The sequence below is a fragment of the Artibeus jamaicensis genome, unplaced genomic scaffold (assembly GCF_021234435.1).
Source record: "Artibeus jamaicensis isolate MK-2021 breed Jamaican fruit bat unplaced genomic scaffold, CSHL_Jam_final contig_777, whole genome shotgun sequence".
Taxonomy (NCBI): Eukaryota; Metazoa; Chordata; class Mammalia; order Chiroptera; family Phyllostomidae; genus Artibeus; species Artibeus jamaicensis.
In genome coordinates this window covers 662962-680628 of record NW_026521966.1, presented here as the reverse complement: position 1 = coordinate 680628, position 17667 = coordinate 662962, and the positions used below count along the sequence as shown (strand labels likewise).

The 17667-nt window shown below is 37.8% G+C and overlaps 1 protein-coding gene across 2 annotated transcripts in view; it reads right to left on the bottom strand.

The window, feature by feature from the left end:
- Positions 1 to 17667, bottom strand: part of RABEP1 (rabaptin, RAB GTPase binding effector protein 1) — a 111333-nt gene that overhangs the window by 45691 nt on the left and 47975 nt on the right. Inside the window, exons 5-7 of one of the 2 annotated variants that reach the window (XM_037144254.2) lie at positions 17151 to 17270; positions 8967 to 9102; positions 5773 to 5951 (exon numbers count right to left, since the gene is read on the bottom strand). In XM_037144254.2, the coding sequence (XP_037000149.2) occupies positions 5773 to 5951; positions 8967 to 9102; positions 17151 to 17270 (435 nt within the window). Of the gene's footprint in view, positions 1 to 5772; positions 5952 to 8966; positions 9103 to 10229; positions 10276 to 17150; positions 17271 to 17667 lie in introns of those variants that run through there. The other variant, XM_037144255.2, reaches the window with a different exon arrangement.

Below are 17667 nucleotides of genomic sequence, written 5' to 3'. Positions count from 1 at the left end.
CTTTGGTTTGCAGGCCTGTGCTCAATCCACTGAACTACACCAGCCAGGGCAGAATACTGAACAATTTGATGTGACTGAAAATAGCATAAGCACATGAGAAGAGAGGTATATGGAAGGAGGGTGGTAATTAAGTGCCTAGACTCTGGAATCAGAGACTGGCTCAAACCTCAGATCTGCCATTAGTTCCTACTTCATTTGGGTAGTATTATTGAAGGTTTTTTGGTAATTTATTTTTTATTTTTTAATTTTATTGATTATGCCATTACAGTGGTTCTAATCCCCCCTCTGTTCCCCTCCACCCTGCACACCCCTCCCCCATCATTTCCCCCCTTAGTTCATGAACACGTGTCTCAAGTTCTTTATTTTTTTATTTTATTTTTTTATTGATTATGCCATTACAGTTGCTCTATTCCCCCCTTCATTCCCCTCCACCCTACCCCCCGTCCCCACCATTACCCCCCCCTTTAGTTTATGACCATGTGTCTCAAGGTCTTTAGATTCTATATTTCCCCTACTATTCTTACCCTCCCCCCTATTTTCTATCTACTGTCTATGCTACTTATTTTCTGTACCTTCTCCCCCCTTCTCTTTCTCCCACTCACCTGTTGCTAACCCTCCATGTGACCTTCATTTCTATGGTTCACTCCTGATCTAGCTGTCCTCTTAGTTTGTTTTTATTTTAGCTGTGGTTCTTAGTAACTGTGAGTTTACTGTCCTTTCACTGTTCATTTTTTTTATCTTCTTTTTCTTAGATAAGTCCCTTTAACATTTCATATAATAAGGGTTTGGTGATCATGAACTCCTTGAATTTGATCTTATCTGAGAAGCACTTTATCTGTCCTTCCATTCTAAATGAAAACTTTGCTGGATAGAGCAATCTTGGTTGTAGGTCTTTGGTTTTCATGACTTGGAATACTTCTTTCCAGCCCCTTCTTGCCTGTTAAGGTCTCTTTTGAGAAATCCGGTGACAGTCTGATGGAACTCCTTTGTAGATGACTGTCCCCTTATCTCTTGCTGCTTCTAGGATTTTCCTTCATTTTAATCTTGGCTAATGTAATTATGATGTGCCTTGGTGTGTTCCTTCTTGGGTCCAAGTTCTTTGGGACTCTCTGAGCTTCCTGGATTTCCTGGAAGTCTATTGCCTTTGCCAGAATGGGGAAGTTCTCTTTTATTATTTGTTCAAATAAGTTTCCACTCGTAACTGTTCCTCTTCCCCTTCTGGTACCCCTATCATTCGGATGTTGGAACATTTAAAGATGTCCTGGAGGTTCCTAAGCCTCTCCTCATTTTTTTGAATTCCTGTTTCTTCATCCTTTTCTGTTTGGTCATTTTTTTCTCCTTCTGGTCCACTCCCTTGATTTGAGTCCCAGCTTCCTTTCCATTACTATTGGTTTCCTGTGCATTACCATTCATTTCAATTAGTTTAGCCTTCATATGTTCCTCTAATTTGTGACTAAAATCAACCAGTTCTATGAGCATCCTGATCACCAGTGTTTTGAACTGTGCATCTGAAAGTTTGGCTATTTCTTCGTCTCTTAGATTTATTGGCTCTGGGGCTCTGAGTTGTTCTTGAGCCATGTTTTGATCTGTCCATGCCTGTTACATATGAGAAGAGGCACCTGAGGTGTTCACCAGGGCGGGGCCACCCAGGTTGCTGGTTTGTGATGCTGTATGTGGGGGCGGGGTCAGAGAGGGAGCAATGGCAGTCCTTTCCACTTGCCTAGTCAGCCTCACCGCTCACCCCCGCCTGCTTATCCGAGCACAAATGTGCGAGCCCGCTGCCCTGCGCCGGGGCAGCCAGGGCCTGCGTGATCTGTCTCAATGCTTGCCTCTTCACTGGTTTATCTGTGTGCAAATGCGCAACCGACTGCAGACAGCCAGCGGCGCCTCTTCCTTGGGTTCGGCCCGTAGCCAGCCCACACCTGGGATCCACACCCTCTGCTGCCTGTGCACCACCCGTGTCAGGGGATCTTTTTTGCCTGACCTGCTCCGCTGCTGGCTTTGACCCTCTCACCAGTTTAGCTGAGTGGTCCGTTGTTTTCGGACTCCATATTTGATTTTCTGTGTGGTTTGATTGCGTTTATTGTTGTTAAAACTTTGTTGTTTTTAAATTTGGTTGTGCGAGGACGCAAAGTATTCCCACCTATGCCTCCGTCTTGGCGGAAGTTCTTTGGTAATTTTTTTAAATGTTAGAGACAATGATTTGTTGTTCCATTTATTTATTCATTCACTCATTGATGTGCCCTGACCAGGGATCAAACCCACAACCTTGGCATATCAAGATAATATTCTAATCAACTGAACTACCCAGCCAGAGCAAAGCTCAAAAAATTTTAATAAAAACTTTAAATGAACAGTTATAGGAATTAACAGTTTTAATGGACAGCAGGAGGGACATAATTGAATTTGTACTTTAGAATCTGAATCTAGGACTTCCAGCCAAGATGGAGGCATAGGCAGACACACTGCGCCTCCCCAAACAACCAAAATAAGAACAACAACAATTTAGAAACAAAAGAACAACCAAAACTGAGAGAAAATTGAACTGCACGGAAGTCCAACAACCAAGGAGTTAAAATAGACACATTCATCCAGACCAGTAAGTGGAGCGGAGTCGGGCTGCTGAGCAGAGAGGGGTCAGGGCACAGGAACCGGTGACACCAGGCATGCAAGGCAGACCCCAGGAATGGGGTGTCAATGGGCAAACCAAGTGAGGTGGTAATTGAGAAGCAGGGCACCGTGCACAAGGTGGCCAGCTAACCAGGCAGTGGTCCCACGTTCGTGCATAGATAACTGGGGAGCAAGATAGATCGTGCAACCCAGGGTCCTAGCACCAGGAAATAAAGCCTCAAAACACCAACTGTAAACACTTGTGGGGATTGAGGCACAGGGAGAGACTCCCAGCCTCACAGCAGACGTTGGAGAGACCCACAGGGTCCTAGACCCCATACAAGCCCACCCACACGAGAATCAGTGCCAGAAGGGCCCAATTTGCTTGGGGGAAGTGGTGGAAGGGACTGAGATGCAACAGGGAGTGGAGCAAACCGCCATTGTTCCTTCTCGACCCCACCCCCACATACAGTGTCACAACCCAGCAATGGAGGTTGCCCAGCCCTGGTGAACACCTAAGGCTCTGCCCCTCAAATGTAACAGATGCAAACAGACCAAAACATTATGGCTCAAGCAGAAGAACAGCTCAAAGTCCCAGAGCCAATACTTCTAAGTGACCAAGAGATAGCCAACCTATCAGATGCACAGTTCAAAACACTGGTGATCGGGATGCTCACAGAATTGGTTGATTTTAGTCACAAATTAGATGGAAAAACAAAGGCTACACTAAGAGAAATGAAAAAAATGCACAGGGAACCAGTAAGTGATGGGAAGGAAACTGGGACTCAAATCAATGCAGTAGACCAGAAGGAAGAAACATTCAACCAGAACAGAATGAAGAAATAAGGATTCAACAAAATGAGGAGAGGCTTAGGAACCTCTAAGACATCTTTAAACGTTCCAACATCTGAATTATAGAGGTACCAGAAGGGGAAGAGGAAGAGCAACAAGTGGAAAACTTATTTGAACTAATAATAAAGGAGAACTTTCCCAAGCTGGCAAAGGAAATACACTTCCAGGAAGTCCAGGAAGCTCAGAGAGTCCCAAAGAAGTTGGACCCAAGAAGAAACACACCAAGGCACATCATAATTACATTAGCCAAGATTAAAATGAAGGAGAGAATTCTAGAAGCAGCAAGAGATAAGGGGACAGTCACCTACAAAGGAGTTCCCATCAGACTATCAGCTGATTTCTCAAAAGAGACTTTACAGGCAAGAAGGGGCTGGAAAGAAGTATTCCAAATCATGAAATCCGAAGACCTACATTCAAGATTACTCTATCCAGCAAAGCTTTCATTTAGAATGGAAGGGCAGAGAAAGTGCTTCTCAGATAAGGTCAAGTTCAAAGAGTTCATGATCACCAAGCCCTTATTTTATGAAATGTTAAAGGGACTTTTCTAAGAAAAACAAGATAAAAAATATGTACAGTAAAATGACAGCAAACTCACAATTATTAACCACACCTAAAATAAAAACAAAGGAAACAACTAGAACAGGAACCACAGATATGGAGATGACATGGAGGGGTAGCATCAGGGGAGTGGGAGGAGGAGAGGGGGGGAAAGATACAGAGAATAAGTAGCATCGATGGTAGGCAGAAAATAGACACAGGGGGGAGGGCAAGAATAGTATGGCAAATGTAAAAGCTAAAGAACTTAAGACACATGGACATGAACTAACGGGAAGAATGTAGGTGGGAGAGGGTATGCAGGGTGGAGGGGAGTGAAAGGGGAAATGGGACAACTGTAATAGCATAATGAATAAAATATATTTTAAAAAGAGAATCTGAATCTTTAAGATGACTATGTCCACACACAAGATGAACAAGTTAGAATCAAGGTACAGAAAATTAGCCCTGACTTGTGTGGCTCAGTGGATTGAGCACCAACCTGAAAACCAAAGGGCTGCTGGGTTCAATTCCCAGTATTGAATTGAATAGGGCACATGCCTGGGTTACTGGCCAGGTTCCTAGTGAGGGGTACACGACAGGCAACCACACATTGATGGCTCGGTCCCTCTCTTTCTCCTTCCCTTCGCCTCTCTCTAAGATAGATAGATAGGTAGATAGATAGATACATAAATAGATACATAGATAGGTAGAAAGAAACACAAAATTAAAAAGGAAGAAACTTCTGAAAAACAAATCTAACCCAAGTCATCTAGGTAATCTAAAATATTTCTAATACCTAAAAAAGCTTCTACCTAGCTATCCTAGGCAAATAATTGTACACATATACAACACAGTGTGGGACATCAGCTGCAACAACTGTTTAAAGTAACACAAAAGGAAACTATTCAGATGCCCACTACAAGGAGGATTATGTCAACTGGAGCGCATCCATGCTACCAGCTAAAAACAGAGAGATCTCTGAGGTGAAAATATACCCAGATAATGCCATGAGAAAAATAAGTTATAAATACTTAAACTATGATACCAGTTAAGAGAAAACTGAAAAAAAAATTTCCTAAAAGTACACCAATAAATTGTATTGCAATAAATACATAGAAATGGTCTGGAAGACTACCTTCCAAACTGACTACTCCTGACTTAAAAAGTGGTTACTTCTGGGAAAGGAGGTGTGGGAGGTTATCAAGAAGCATCTTTTCCACTTTATAACTTTACCTTGTGCTTAAAAAACAAAACAAAACAAAATATTAGCATAAGGATATATCTGTATATTATTCAAGTGATTTAAATAATGTTTTAAATTACATGAGGCAAACAGAACCTTGGATATGCAGCACTCTAGACCCCTGCCTTTACCTATCACTCCGCTTCTCCATCCCCTCCCTGTCACCTTCTAATAAAGCTTTTAGACCAACGTCATGAAGACCTGGCCTGGATAAACACACTTCAAGAGCCCTAGGAGAACTGGACAGAACTATAGAGAAAATATTTCCCAGAAATATGCACTGTTGCACCCTGCAGTCTCTGAAGCAGATCACTTCTAAATGGTTTTTTCCCCCAGGCAAGGCCATTTCTAAAACTGAAAAACAAAATCCTTCAAATGCAGCTAGGGTGTTTTTGAAAATGTCATACAGCACCTTATTTCAGGCTTTAGTCAACCTCTAATATGCATAAAGTAATGCAGTCACATATCTGTGGGTGGATTAGTGTGTACAATTTAAAAAGTAAGCTAATTCCTACAAAAATGCTATTCACCTGATCTTTCTTTTTCAGTTCTTCAACTTGTCGGAGCTGCTCTGAAGTTAGCACAATCTCCATTCGCTGCATGTCTCTCATTAGCAAACGCTGAGATTCCAGAAACTGGTCATTGGCCTTCTGCCACGTATGTTTTAACTGGTTGTGTTGTTGTCGCTCTTGCTCCAAGAGATGGCACACTGTAAGAATCCCCCAATCAAAAACACTGAATTGTAATAGTAGGCAATACAGTATTTCCCAAATTTCTTTGACAAAAAAAAAATTCCATAATGTCACTTTCATAAAAAGTTTCTAGAGAATACATTTTGGGAAACATTGCTCTAAAGGCCAAAAGTTTAGTAAGCATCCCTAACTCTCTTTAATACAGTCTGATATATCTGTTACCCAGAAATCCTTGAGCCCATTTAATTCTGACCTCTAAGAATAAATCCAAGAATATTTGTAAATATTTATGTTGTTGATTCTCATTGGCTCAACCATCTTCTATGGAAAAAAGAGTAGGTAGTATCATCCTCTATGTCCACCTACTCAGCTACCCAAGCCAGAAACTCAAGAGACAACTCATATTTCTTACTTTTCCTCACCCAACACATTCAGAAAACTACTATCAACAGAAGTCTACTAATGCTGCCTCCTGTGCATTATGGGGCAGCCATCTTCTACCTTAGATCAGCCCTGGTAATTTAGACAACTACAACAGTAGTCCCTTTGATATTCTTCCTGCCCTTAGTCTTGCCCTCTCTATTCTATCCTCCACCCTGCTATTACAATGAACTTTCCAAGATGCAAAATTAATATTATTACTCACTAGTTTAAAACCCTTCAGAGAAGCCAATCACAAAGGCCACATATTGTATAATCCTATTTACAAGGAAATCCAGAATAGGCAAATGTACAGAAACAAAAGATAGGTTAGTGGCTGCCAGGAACTGGAATGGAGGAGAGAACAGGGATGTTTGGCAATGGATACATAATTTTTTTTGGAATAATAAAAATGTTCTGAAATTAGAATATATTCAGAATAAAACCACTGAATTTACACTTTAAAAGAGTGAATTTCGTGGCATATGAATTATATCTCAATAAAGTTTTTTTAAGAAAAAAGATTTTTTAACCCTCAGACACTCCTTAACGCCCATGGGATAAAATCCAAAATCCTCAGCACAAGGTCTCAGTGATCTGGACCATGTCCACCTCTCCTGTTTCACATTTCGCACCACTGACTCCTGTATCCTAATTCTGATGAACTACACTTCTTTCACTTCCTTACCTTATTATACCACATGCAAATGGCCTTGAATGTTATGCTCAGCTTTGAAAAATACCTATCTATCTTTCAAAACTCCACTTAAGAACAACTTCTTTGAAGAAGCCTATCTGTGGCACTGTTGCTACCTCATACACTTCCATCCAATCCTAGCACCTCTGATACGCAACTACTACACTAACTTGGCTGCAAATCTAGCTCCACCAATTAAAGCTGTCATTACACTGCTGCTTAATCTTTTATCTGTCTTCTTTCATTCAAATACTATTTTCTGGTGTGTTTCAGTACGGAAATTCCTTTATCCCAGTACTCATTTAACTGAAACTTCTCAGATACTTTTCCAGACATATTAGGAAGGTTTGGCAGTCTTACACTATTTTTGGAAGGGTTGGGGCACATGGCTTAACCATAAATTTTTTTTATACCCTTTCAGAGTTAGGGGGTCTTTTTCACAGCAGTACATCTGAAAAATGTTTCCTGAAAGCCAAAGGCTCATTCAAACTTTGTGTTATTTTCATAACATTTTATGAAATAATTCTGTACACTTCTGTAATTTCAACTTTCCACTCTTTGGGGGAGGGAACTCACAAACAAACCTAATTTACGGAAGAGCTATATTTTTCACAGTATTTGATATACTCAAAAGTATTCACTGTAAGACCCTATCACCACAGTCCTAAAATGCATATTAAAATACATTTCTAGCAAAACCTGAAAGTATAAGATTTCAAAGGAGCCCATGCATGTGGAAGAAGAAAAAACTTAGATCTTTATTTTCACTAACCACTAACTGAAATTTATCATTTACTTCAATTATGAAATGTAGGCAACCAATCAAAGTTAAGTATAATAATCCCTATGACCTGCTCACAAACAGAAGCCACAGATATCTTAATATCAATACTTATGCTCATCAGTAATTCGAAATTACAAGTTATCAAACCTGCTACTAGACCTTGTTATTTAATGCGTTACTGAAATAGCACATTTATTACTATACCATAAGTTTGCAGTTATTTATATTTTGATAACTTTTAAATAGTGTTATTGGTTTCTTTTGTAATGCCACATATTTTATGGATTACAAACATTATTCTGAAAGGGCTTCACGAAACTGCCAAGAGTCCATGACACAAAAAAGTTAGGAACCCCAGGTATATAGGAGTCACTAGAAGAATGCAAGACAAAAGTACATTTTTATTTTAATGAGGAAAAAATTAGTGAAACACATACTGAAACACACCTTCTTCCTCATTCCTGGGAAAACACAGTCAATTTCTGCATCACTCTGCTACTAGACTAGTGAAATCAAAATTGTTTCTTATAGCTCTGACCAGTGTGGCTCACTGGATTGATCATGGGCCTGTGAAGCAAAAGGTCACCGGTTCAATTCCCAGTCAGGGCACTTGCATGGGTTGCAGGCCAGGTCCCCAGTAGTGGATGTATGCAAGGCAAACACAGTGATGTTCCTCTCCCTCTCCTTCTCCCTCCCTTCCCCTCTGTCTAAAAATAAATTAATTTAAAAAAAACTGTCCCTTATAAACAGGAATGTTATTTAAGGACACCAGAATATATTATCTGTCCTCTGTCCCATATGCACTTTTGCTAATCCGCCTCCATCAAAATGGGTTAAGAGCAAAAATGGTCTATGCAAAAATGGTCTAGCTCTATCATGTTTTATTCAAGAGCTCATGCCCTGTGAAGTTATTACTAGAGTCCTGGAAGAAAGAGAAGTCAGTAACAGTCTAAGTATCTTTAGCAGACCTCACATCCCCAGATTTTCATGGGAATATTCAAACTAACTGTGAAGCTTAAATTAAATCACTAATATATTGGATTGGTATTTTAAGATTGGTTATTATTTTGTTAATCAATATCATAGTTCTCTTAGAGACTAAGAGGAAAAATATACAGAATATATATTTACCTTCATGCAATTCTTTCCGCAGTTTCTCAGCATCTTCCTGTAAAACAGATTTCTGAGTATTCAAAACAGCTACATACATCTCTAGGTCAGTCCTACAAGATTTCTCAGCCTCCAGATAATGATTCAGTTCTTTAACCTGAAACAAGACACAATTCTATTAAACTAAAATTTACATACTTACTATAGAAAACTTAAAAAATAATTAATAGTAGACATTATAATCATATCATGAGTAAATATAAAAAATAACTGAGATTATACATAACAATTTTGTATACTTTTCAAAAAGGTAGTTCCGATTTATATTCCCATAGACTCATTTTATCACATACTCAGCAACACCAAGTTGTTGTTTTTATTTTAAACAGTAGTTGCTGTCTAGAGATAAAACAGTACCCATAGCCTTATAAGTTTGCATCTTTTTATTTCTAATGAGGTAATTCCAAGTGCCTTAAATTTATAAAAAGGAAACATTTTCACAGATACATGTATCCATGGAAGGAAAAAAGAGGAAGTCATGATGAAAAAAATAATTGGTCTCATACAGTACAAACACAAACTTGAAGGCAAATGCAGAATACTTCTTAAAAATCACATCTTTTAAAAACTTTTATTTCTGTTGAACAATCAGCTATAATGTTCAAATATAAACAATTTAGTATAAATCTGAAATAGTTACAACCAAAATAAAATGCAATCTTGCCCTAGAAAGTGATTATAGAACTACTTATTTTATCCTGTCTTAGAAAATGTCCATCCAATGGTCATTTAGTTAACTTACAACTTTTTCAAATGGTTATGTCTAATTTAATCTTTAAGGTCATTTCATGCCTTTTACCTTCCCACTTTTTCAAACATGAAATAGCTGAAACATTAAATAACTGACTAATCTTATCTTCGCCCCTAGTCTATTGTCAGTACAATAGAGTAGTACTGGTCACAGACTAAAATAATTATTTAAAGCTGCCATTTGCTTCACTGGAGGTTGTCGGCCAATCAGAAAGATACTATATCCAGTGTGGCTCAGTTGGTTGGAGCAACGTCCCATAAACTAAAAGGTCATGGGTTCAATTCCCAGTCAGGGCACATGCCCTAGGTTACAAGGTTGGTCCCTGGTTGGGGCATATACAAGAAGCAACCAATCAATGTTTCTTTTTCACATCAATGTTTCTCTCACTTTCTCTCTCCCTCCCTTCCCATCTCTGTAAGATCAATAAGCATGTGTTCGGATGAGCATTAAAAAAAAAAAAAAAAGATACTAACCAAGCATGACAAAGTGCTGGCTGTTGTGAGGCATTTTCCCTATGACCTGGAGAGGGTGATAATTCAGTTGATGGTAAGAGTCAATATGGCAGATATAAAATGGTGGTAATATAACCACTAATTCTATCAGTTATTACTTCTTAGAACAAATATTTGGCTCAATAATTAATAACTTCTAACATTCAAAAGCTACAGAGCAGAACTCTGGGAAAATGGTGGCACAGTATGTGAATTTCCTTGAATTTCACACATTCTAACAAAGGTTGCAAGAACTACTAAAAAAACAAAACCAAAACCACATGGACAGCTACAAAAAAAACAAAAGAAAAAACAACAACAAGTGATAAACAGAAGGTGGGGACAAACCACTGGAAACTACCTACATGGACTTAAGTAATATCAGTGTCTATGCAAAAGAAACTAAGAGAGAGCAACAAGAGCCCTGAGAATCTCAAAACAGTCAACTGGGGCTCTAACTTGACAAGAGCAGCTGGAACTAGGAAGACTTTCACACACTCCAGTAGTGAACACTACAAATTTGTACTGGTAAGACATAATCTGGTTAGGATAAAATGGCATCCCATTTTCACTTACATTTCCCTGATTTCTAGTGAGGTTCAGTATCTTTTTACATTCCTTGGCAATTGTGATTTTTTATGAATTGCTTTTATGAATTGCTTGCTCATGTTCCTGTTTCTCTACTGGGCCATTTGTCACTTATGAACTAGGCAATTTTTATTAATTTCAGATACTAATTGTTTGTTAGGTATTTGAGGTATAGACAAATATCTTCTAATAGTCTATAGCTCTTCAATTTTATGTGAGATTTCTTTTAATAGGGAAGTTTGATATTCTTAGGTAGGCAAATTGTCAATCTTCATTTACAGTGAATATTACTGTCTCATTTCAAAAGCTTTTGTACTTAGGTAACATTTTCTTTCTTTTATTTATTTATTTTATTGATTATGCTGTTACAGTTGTTCTATTCCCCCCCTTCATTCCCCTCCACCCTACCCCCCTTTAGTTTATGACCATGTGTCTCGAGTTCTTTAGATTCTATATTTCCCATACTATTCTTGCCCCCCCTTCTATTTTCTATCTACTGTCTATGCTACTTATTTTCTGTACCTTCTCCCCCTTCTCCTCCTCCCACTCCCCTGTTGCTTACCCTCCTTGAGATCTTCATTTCTATGTTTCCACTCCTGATCTAGCTGTCCTTTTAGTTTGCTTTTGTTTTAGGTGTGGTTGTTAATAACTGTGAGTTTGCTGTCCTTTCACTGTTCATGTTTTTTTAACTTCTTTTTCTTAGATAAGTGCCTTTAACATTTCATATAATAAGGGCTTGGTGATGATGAACTCCTTTAATTTGGTCTTATCTGAGAAGCACTTTATCTGTCCTTCCATTCTAAATGAAAACTTTGCTGGGTAAAGCAATCTTGGTTGTAGGTCTTTGGTTTTCATGACTTGGAATACTTCTTTCCAGCCCCTTCTTGCCTGTAAGGTCTCTTTTGAGAAATCTGCTGACAATCTGATGGGGACTCCTTTGTAGGTGACTGTCCCCTTATCTCTTGCTGCTTCTAGGATTCTCTCCTTCATTTTAATCTTGGCTAATGTAATTATGATGTGCCTTGGTGTGTTTCTTCTTGGGTCCAACTTCTTTGGGACTCTCTGAGCTTCCTGGATTTCTTGGAAGTCTATTTCCTTTGCCAGATTGGGGAAATTCTCCTTTATTATTTGTTCGAATAAGTTTTCCACTGGTGGCTGTTCCTTTCCCCCTTCTGGTACCCCTATAATTCGGATGTTGGAGTGTTTAAAGATGTCCTGGAGGTTCCTAAGCCTCTCCTCATTTTTTTTGAATTCTTGCTTCTTCACTCTTTTCTGTTTGGCCATTATTTGCTTTCTTCTGGTCCATTCCATTGATTTGAGTCCCAGTTTCCTTTTCATCGCTATTGGTGTCCTGTGCAATTCCATTCATTTCAATTAGTTTCGCCTTCATATGTTTCTCTAATTTGTGGCTATAATCAACCAGTTCTGTGAGGATCCTGATCACCAGTTCTTTAAACTGTGCGTCTGAGAGTTTTGCTATTTCTTCATTGCTTAGATTTATAGGCTCTGGGGCTTTGAGATCTTCTTCAGCCATTTTTGGTCTGTTTGTGACTGTTAAGTATGAGGAGCGGAGCCTGGGACTCCCAGGTTGCTGGGTTGTGACTCTGTATGTGGAGGCGTGGTCAGAGCGGGGAAATGGCGACCCCCTCTGCTGTTTCTCACAGCTGGGTGAAGAGCAGAGCCTTAGGTTGTTCACCGGGGCAGGGCCACTCAGAGTCTCTGGGGTATGACGCTACATGTGGAGGCGGGGTCAGAGCAGGGAAATGGCGGCCCCCTCCGCTGCTGCTTGCCGCTGGGGCTGCTGGCTCTCGGCCAATCGCCCACTCCCTCGCTTGTCTATCCACACATGAATGCGCAACCACAGTCAACCCGAAGCCCTACTCCCTCGCTGTTTCCCCACGATTGCTTGCTGAGTTGCCCACCAGGTCCAACCCTGCGCCTGGGTTCCACGCGCCTGAGTCCATCTGACTGAGTTTTCCTGTGCTACCCCACTTTGCCAGCTGCTGGTTTCGCCCCTCTTACCGGTCAGGCTGAAGAATTTGTTGTTATCGGACTTCTGAAAAGTTCAATTTTCTGTGTTCTGGCTGTGTTTTCTGTTGCTATTATTTAGTTGTCTCTAAACTTGGTTGTGTGAGGAAGCACGGTGTCTCCACCTATGCCTCCATCTTGGCGGAAGTCTCCATTTTCTTTTATTAACACCGAAAAGTTTCAAAATTTTGCTTTTCACTCTTATGGTTTTTCATTATTAAAATCAGTATTTGTAAAGTGTGAGACAGAAAGCTAATTTCATTTAATCCCACATTTATAATTACTCTTAAAAGCTTTTTTCAAATAATCCTTTCTTTTCCTACTGATTAGTGATGCCTCTTGTCATATATCAAATTTTCATATATGATGCTATTTCTGGGCATTCTAGTCTGTTTCACTGGTCCATTTGCTTATCCCTAAACCAATATCTAACTATCTTAATTATAGTAGTTTTTTATAAAGTATCTGGTAGGTAAGACAAGTCTCTTCACCTTCCTTCTTAAAATTTTTGCTAGATATATTTCTGATCCTATGCTTGTCTACATGAATTCATACTGGAATCTACTTACTAAGTTCCTTATTGGATTTTTGAGTGAAATATTGAATTTACAGATTAATTTGGGGATAGACTGCCTGCTTTGTTACTGCTATTCTTGTTGTTGGAAGGTAGTTTTCTTTACTTGCAGCAAGTAAAGAGACAGAAGACTCATCTTCAAAGTTTTGTTTCCCTTCTAGCCATTGGCTAATTACACAATGATTTCTTTACAGTTCGCTACATTTATCCATTGAGTTCCTATCAAGGTCATCCTGTTTACAGCTGCATCTGCAAAATACTCCATGGTATCCAGGTTCCTTCACCACTGTCAAGCTCCTAAGTATACTTCCAGCTTTATAATACATTATCTTTTCACTAAGGAACACACATGTATTTAGACCTTCATTTTAATATGAAAGTACACTTATAGCTGTGAATACACAGAACAGTTTTTTCTTGTATTATAATCCATTAATAATTGTATTATTTTCCACACAAACAACTGTAAACTACTTTTGCCTCACCCTGTATATTTCGTAAAGATCATGCCCATTTTTTATGTATTCTAGGTAAATTATATGAAGTAGTCCCCCCTTATCTGTGGGGGACACATCCTAAGACCCCTAGTGGATGCCTGAAACCAAGGATAGTACCAAACCATACACATACCACAGTTTTTTTGCTACAGAAAAAAATATTGTATCATTAGAGTAAAATGGTATCCCTAAAGTGTATGGTAAAGTGTATGTATATACTTTATAGATTTTGTTTGGCATATCCAAACTGCTGGCATCACAACTCTTTTGCTTTAGGGCCATTATTAAGTAAAATGAAGGTTACTTGAACATAAGCACTGTAATACCACAGTGTGATACTGATAACGGAGATGGCTACTATGTGACTAACAGGCAGGTCCAACATAGATATGCTTCACAAAGAGACGAGTCATATCCAGGACAGGATGCAACAGGAAGACATCAGATTTCACCACCTCAGAACAGCAAACAATTTTAAGCTTATCAATTTTTTATTTTTGAAATTTTCCGCTTAATATTTTTGGGTTGCAGTTGACTTTGGATAACTAAAACCTCAAAAAGTGAACCTGTGGATAAGCAGGGACTACTGTAGGTATTATTTTGGTCTTTCTTCTATTGTGAATGGATCTTTTATCCCCATCCATTATATTATTTATTTAGCTATTACTGGGGTACAGAAACATTATTGTTTTTGTATGTTGATCTTGTTGGAACAACTTTTCTAAACTCTTACTAGTTCTAATAACCTGTTTGTACATTCTCTTGCTTTTCTATATAATGATCAAATCAGTTTTTCTTTCCAGTTCTCATGCCTCATTTCTTTCTCTTGTCTAACTGTATTGTCTGAACAAAATCACTGAGCATGGGTCTCCTCATATTGTTTCTGTACTTACTTGGCTGCTAAACATTCATCATTAATTATGATATTTGATGAAGGCTTGATAAATAGCCCTATCCTACGTTATTGGTGTTTATCAAATGCCTTTCTGAATCCAAAATATACTGCTCTTTTCCTACAATCTTATGTGGTACATAATCATAATAATGGGTTTTCTGGTGATACACCATCCTTAAATTCCAGGGAATACACTTCATTGGGTCATTGGTTCATGCTGTGTTTGTTTGTTTTTTTAACTACACCATTGAAAATTTTTTTTCTGTATTCCTAAATAAGATTATCTAGTTTTCTTTTCTTATACTACCTTTCTATGGATATATGTGTGCTCATTTGTAATGAAGTTATGCAAGTCTCTAAAATGACTTGGAGAGCTCTCACTCTTTTTCTATTCTCTAACACATTTTATAAAATATATGGATTATCTCTTTCCAGAAAGCTTGAAAAAACTTGCCTGCAAAAACCAGTTGAATCCAATGTCTTTTGAAGGAGAGGAAACAGGAGAAAGAAAATTTTTTACTATAAATTCATTTTCTTTAATAGTTACTCTCCACTTTTACTTCCCTATCTTATCTTGAGACAATTTTGAGTATCTTTTATTAGAAACTTTTTCATTTCATCAAATTTATTTAATTTCAAATTTATTTGACACTGTTCATAGTATTATTTTTAAATCTCTACAGATTTATACTTATGTTCCCTTTATTTCTAATAATTTGAGTTTTTTTCTTTTCTCCTGATTAATCCCATTGGAGGTTTGTCTATCTTATTTCTTCCATTTTTTCATTGTATTCCCTTTCTCGTTTTTCTTTGGCCTTCTTATTTCACTAAAATAGGCTCATATATGTATTATTTTCATCCAACCATATTGCCTATATTATTGTTCTTATTTTAGATTCTTGAGTAAAAATATTCAAATCACTCAATATTTTATAATTCCTTTTTCCATATAAGTTAATTTTTTTTCATTTCCAGTTCATTTTAGGTATCATTTTAATGTAAATAATTTAATAAACTGTGATCAGAGATTTTGGTCTGTATAACATCAATTCTCTGAAATTTGTTGGCACTTCCTTTTGTGAACTTATGAAAAGTATAATATATCTAAAAATAGTAATACTTGATTCTATGCACTATCCTAAGTGCTCTGATGTGTTCATTTATAATCCTCATAATAGCCCTATGAGACAGGCTATATTACTACCCCCATTTTACAACTGAGAAAACTAAAATACAGCAAGGTTGTTTTCCCAAAGTCACCCAGCTAATTAATGCTGAGCTCTTACCTACTGTGTTTTACTACAGTATAAAAAACAGTCTCTTCCTTGGGTACAGGGAGTCTATGTGTCTAATAGCTAAATTAATCATGTTGCTCAAAACTTCTATATCCCTACTAATTTTTTTTTTGCTTGCACTATCACTTTCTAATGATCAGTTTAAATATCCTATTATAATTGGGAAATGTCAATTTCTTCTTGTCACTTTTTGCTTTACATATTTCAAGACTATGTAAGGTGAATTTAAGTTCATGACTACCTTTTCTTTTTGATGGATTATTTATTGATGGAGTCCTTTTTTATCTCCATTAATTCTGTTCCCCTACACCTACCTGTTTCATTATTACAGTTGCTGTATCAACTTTCTCTTGGTTAGATTTTACATGGCGTATCTTTAAATAGCCCTTTATTTCCAATCTCACCTTGTAGGTTTATTTTAGGTGTATCTCTTATAAGCCATATAAAGTTAAATTTTTAACATACAAGCTCTTTTAATTGATTATCAGTTTACTTTACTCGGATTATTGATACATTCCCTTTTCTACATTTCTATATTCCTATGTTGTACTTCTGTTTACTATCTCTTTCCTTACTGTTTCTTTCCTACTTTCTTTTAATTAGTTATTAAAATTTTTAATACTCCCTTTGTATTTCTTCTATTGTCTCTGTATGGCCAACAAATCCAGCCATAATATAACTGTATCATCTCTAAATAAATCAATTACTGGCTGACTTCGACCAGCTTATTATTTTCCTTAATAAGAAAATGAATTAGATTGGGTCTCATTATGATAAGAAAACAAACACTAACTCTGTAACAAAGCAGTACTTGCATCACTATTGTGATTATTGATAATACCACAGGGACAAAATCTACTCTCAGGATTTTTTTTTCTTTTTTCTTTTTGCATTTTAAACAAAGCAAGATTCCTAAGATTCATAATCTAAATTACAGTTTTTACCCACTTAGTGATTCTAACTTTTGCTCATTGCATTAGGTCAGAATCTTGGGTTTTAAGCAAATGAATTATAATGTTTCACAACCTTTGAGGCTTCCAGCTCTTTCACCTTGTCTTCAGCTTCTGTCAATTTATCTTTCAAAGCTGCAATTTCCTTTTCCATGGGCATCACAACAGACCGAAGTTTTTCAGCATCCTCTTGGGCCTATGATTATTAAAAAGAATGAAATACTTTAACTTACTGATTTATTGCTTTTCCTAAGAAACTCTGATCCATCCAGTTATTTAAAATTAGTATAATAAATAAGTCTACCAGGCACTCGCAAAACAGAACCATGTCTAACTTTTAAATGTTGCATTGCTTTGGCCCTGAGTGCTGTGGCTCAGGGGGTTGGGTGTCCTACTGCAAACCAAAAGGCTGCCCATTCAATTCCCAGTCAGGGCACCTGCCTGGATTGCAGGCCAGGTCCCTGAATGGGGGCATGAGAGAGACAACCAATCGACGTTTATGTCCCTCTTTCTCCCTTCCTTACCCTCTCTCTAGAAATAAATTTAAAATCTTTAAATAAATAAATGTTGCATTACTTTGAATGTCAAGTCAT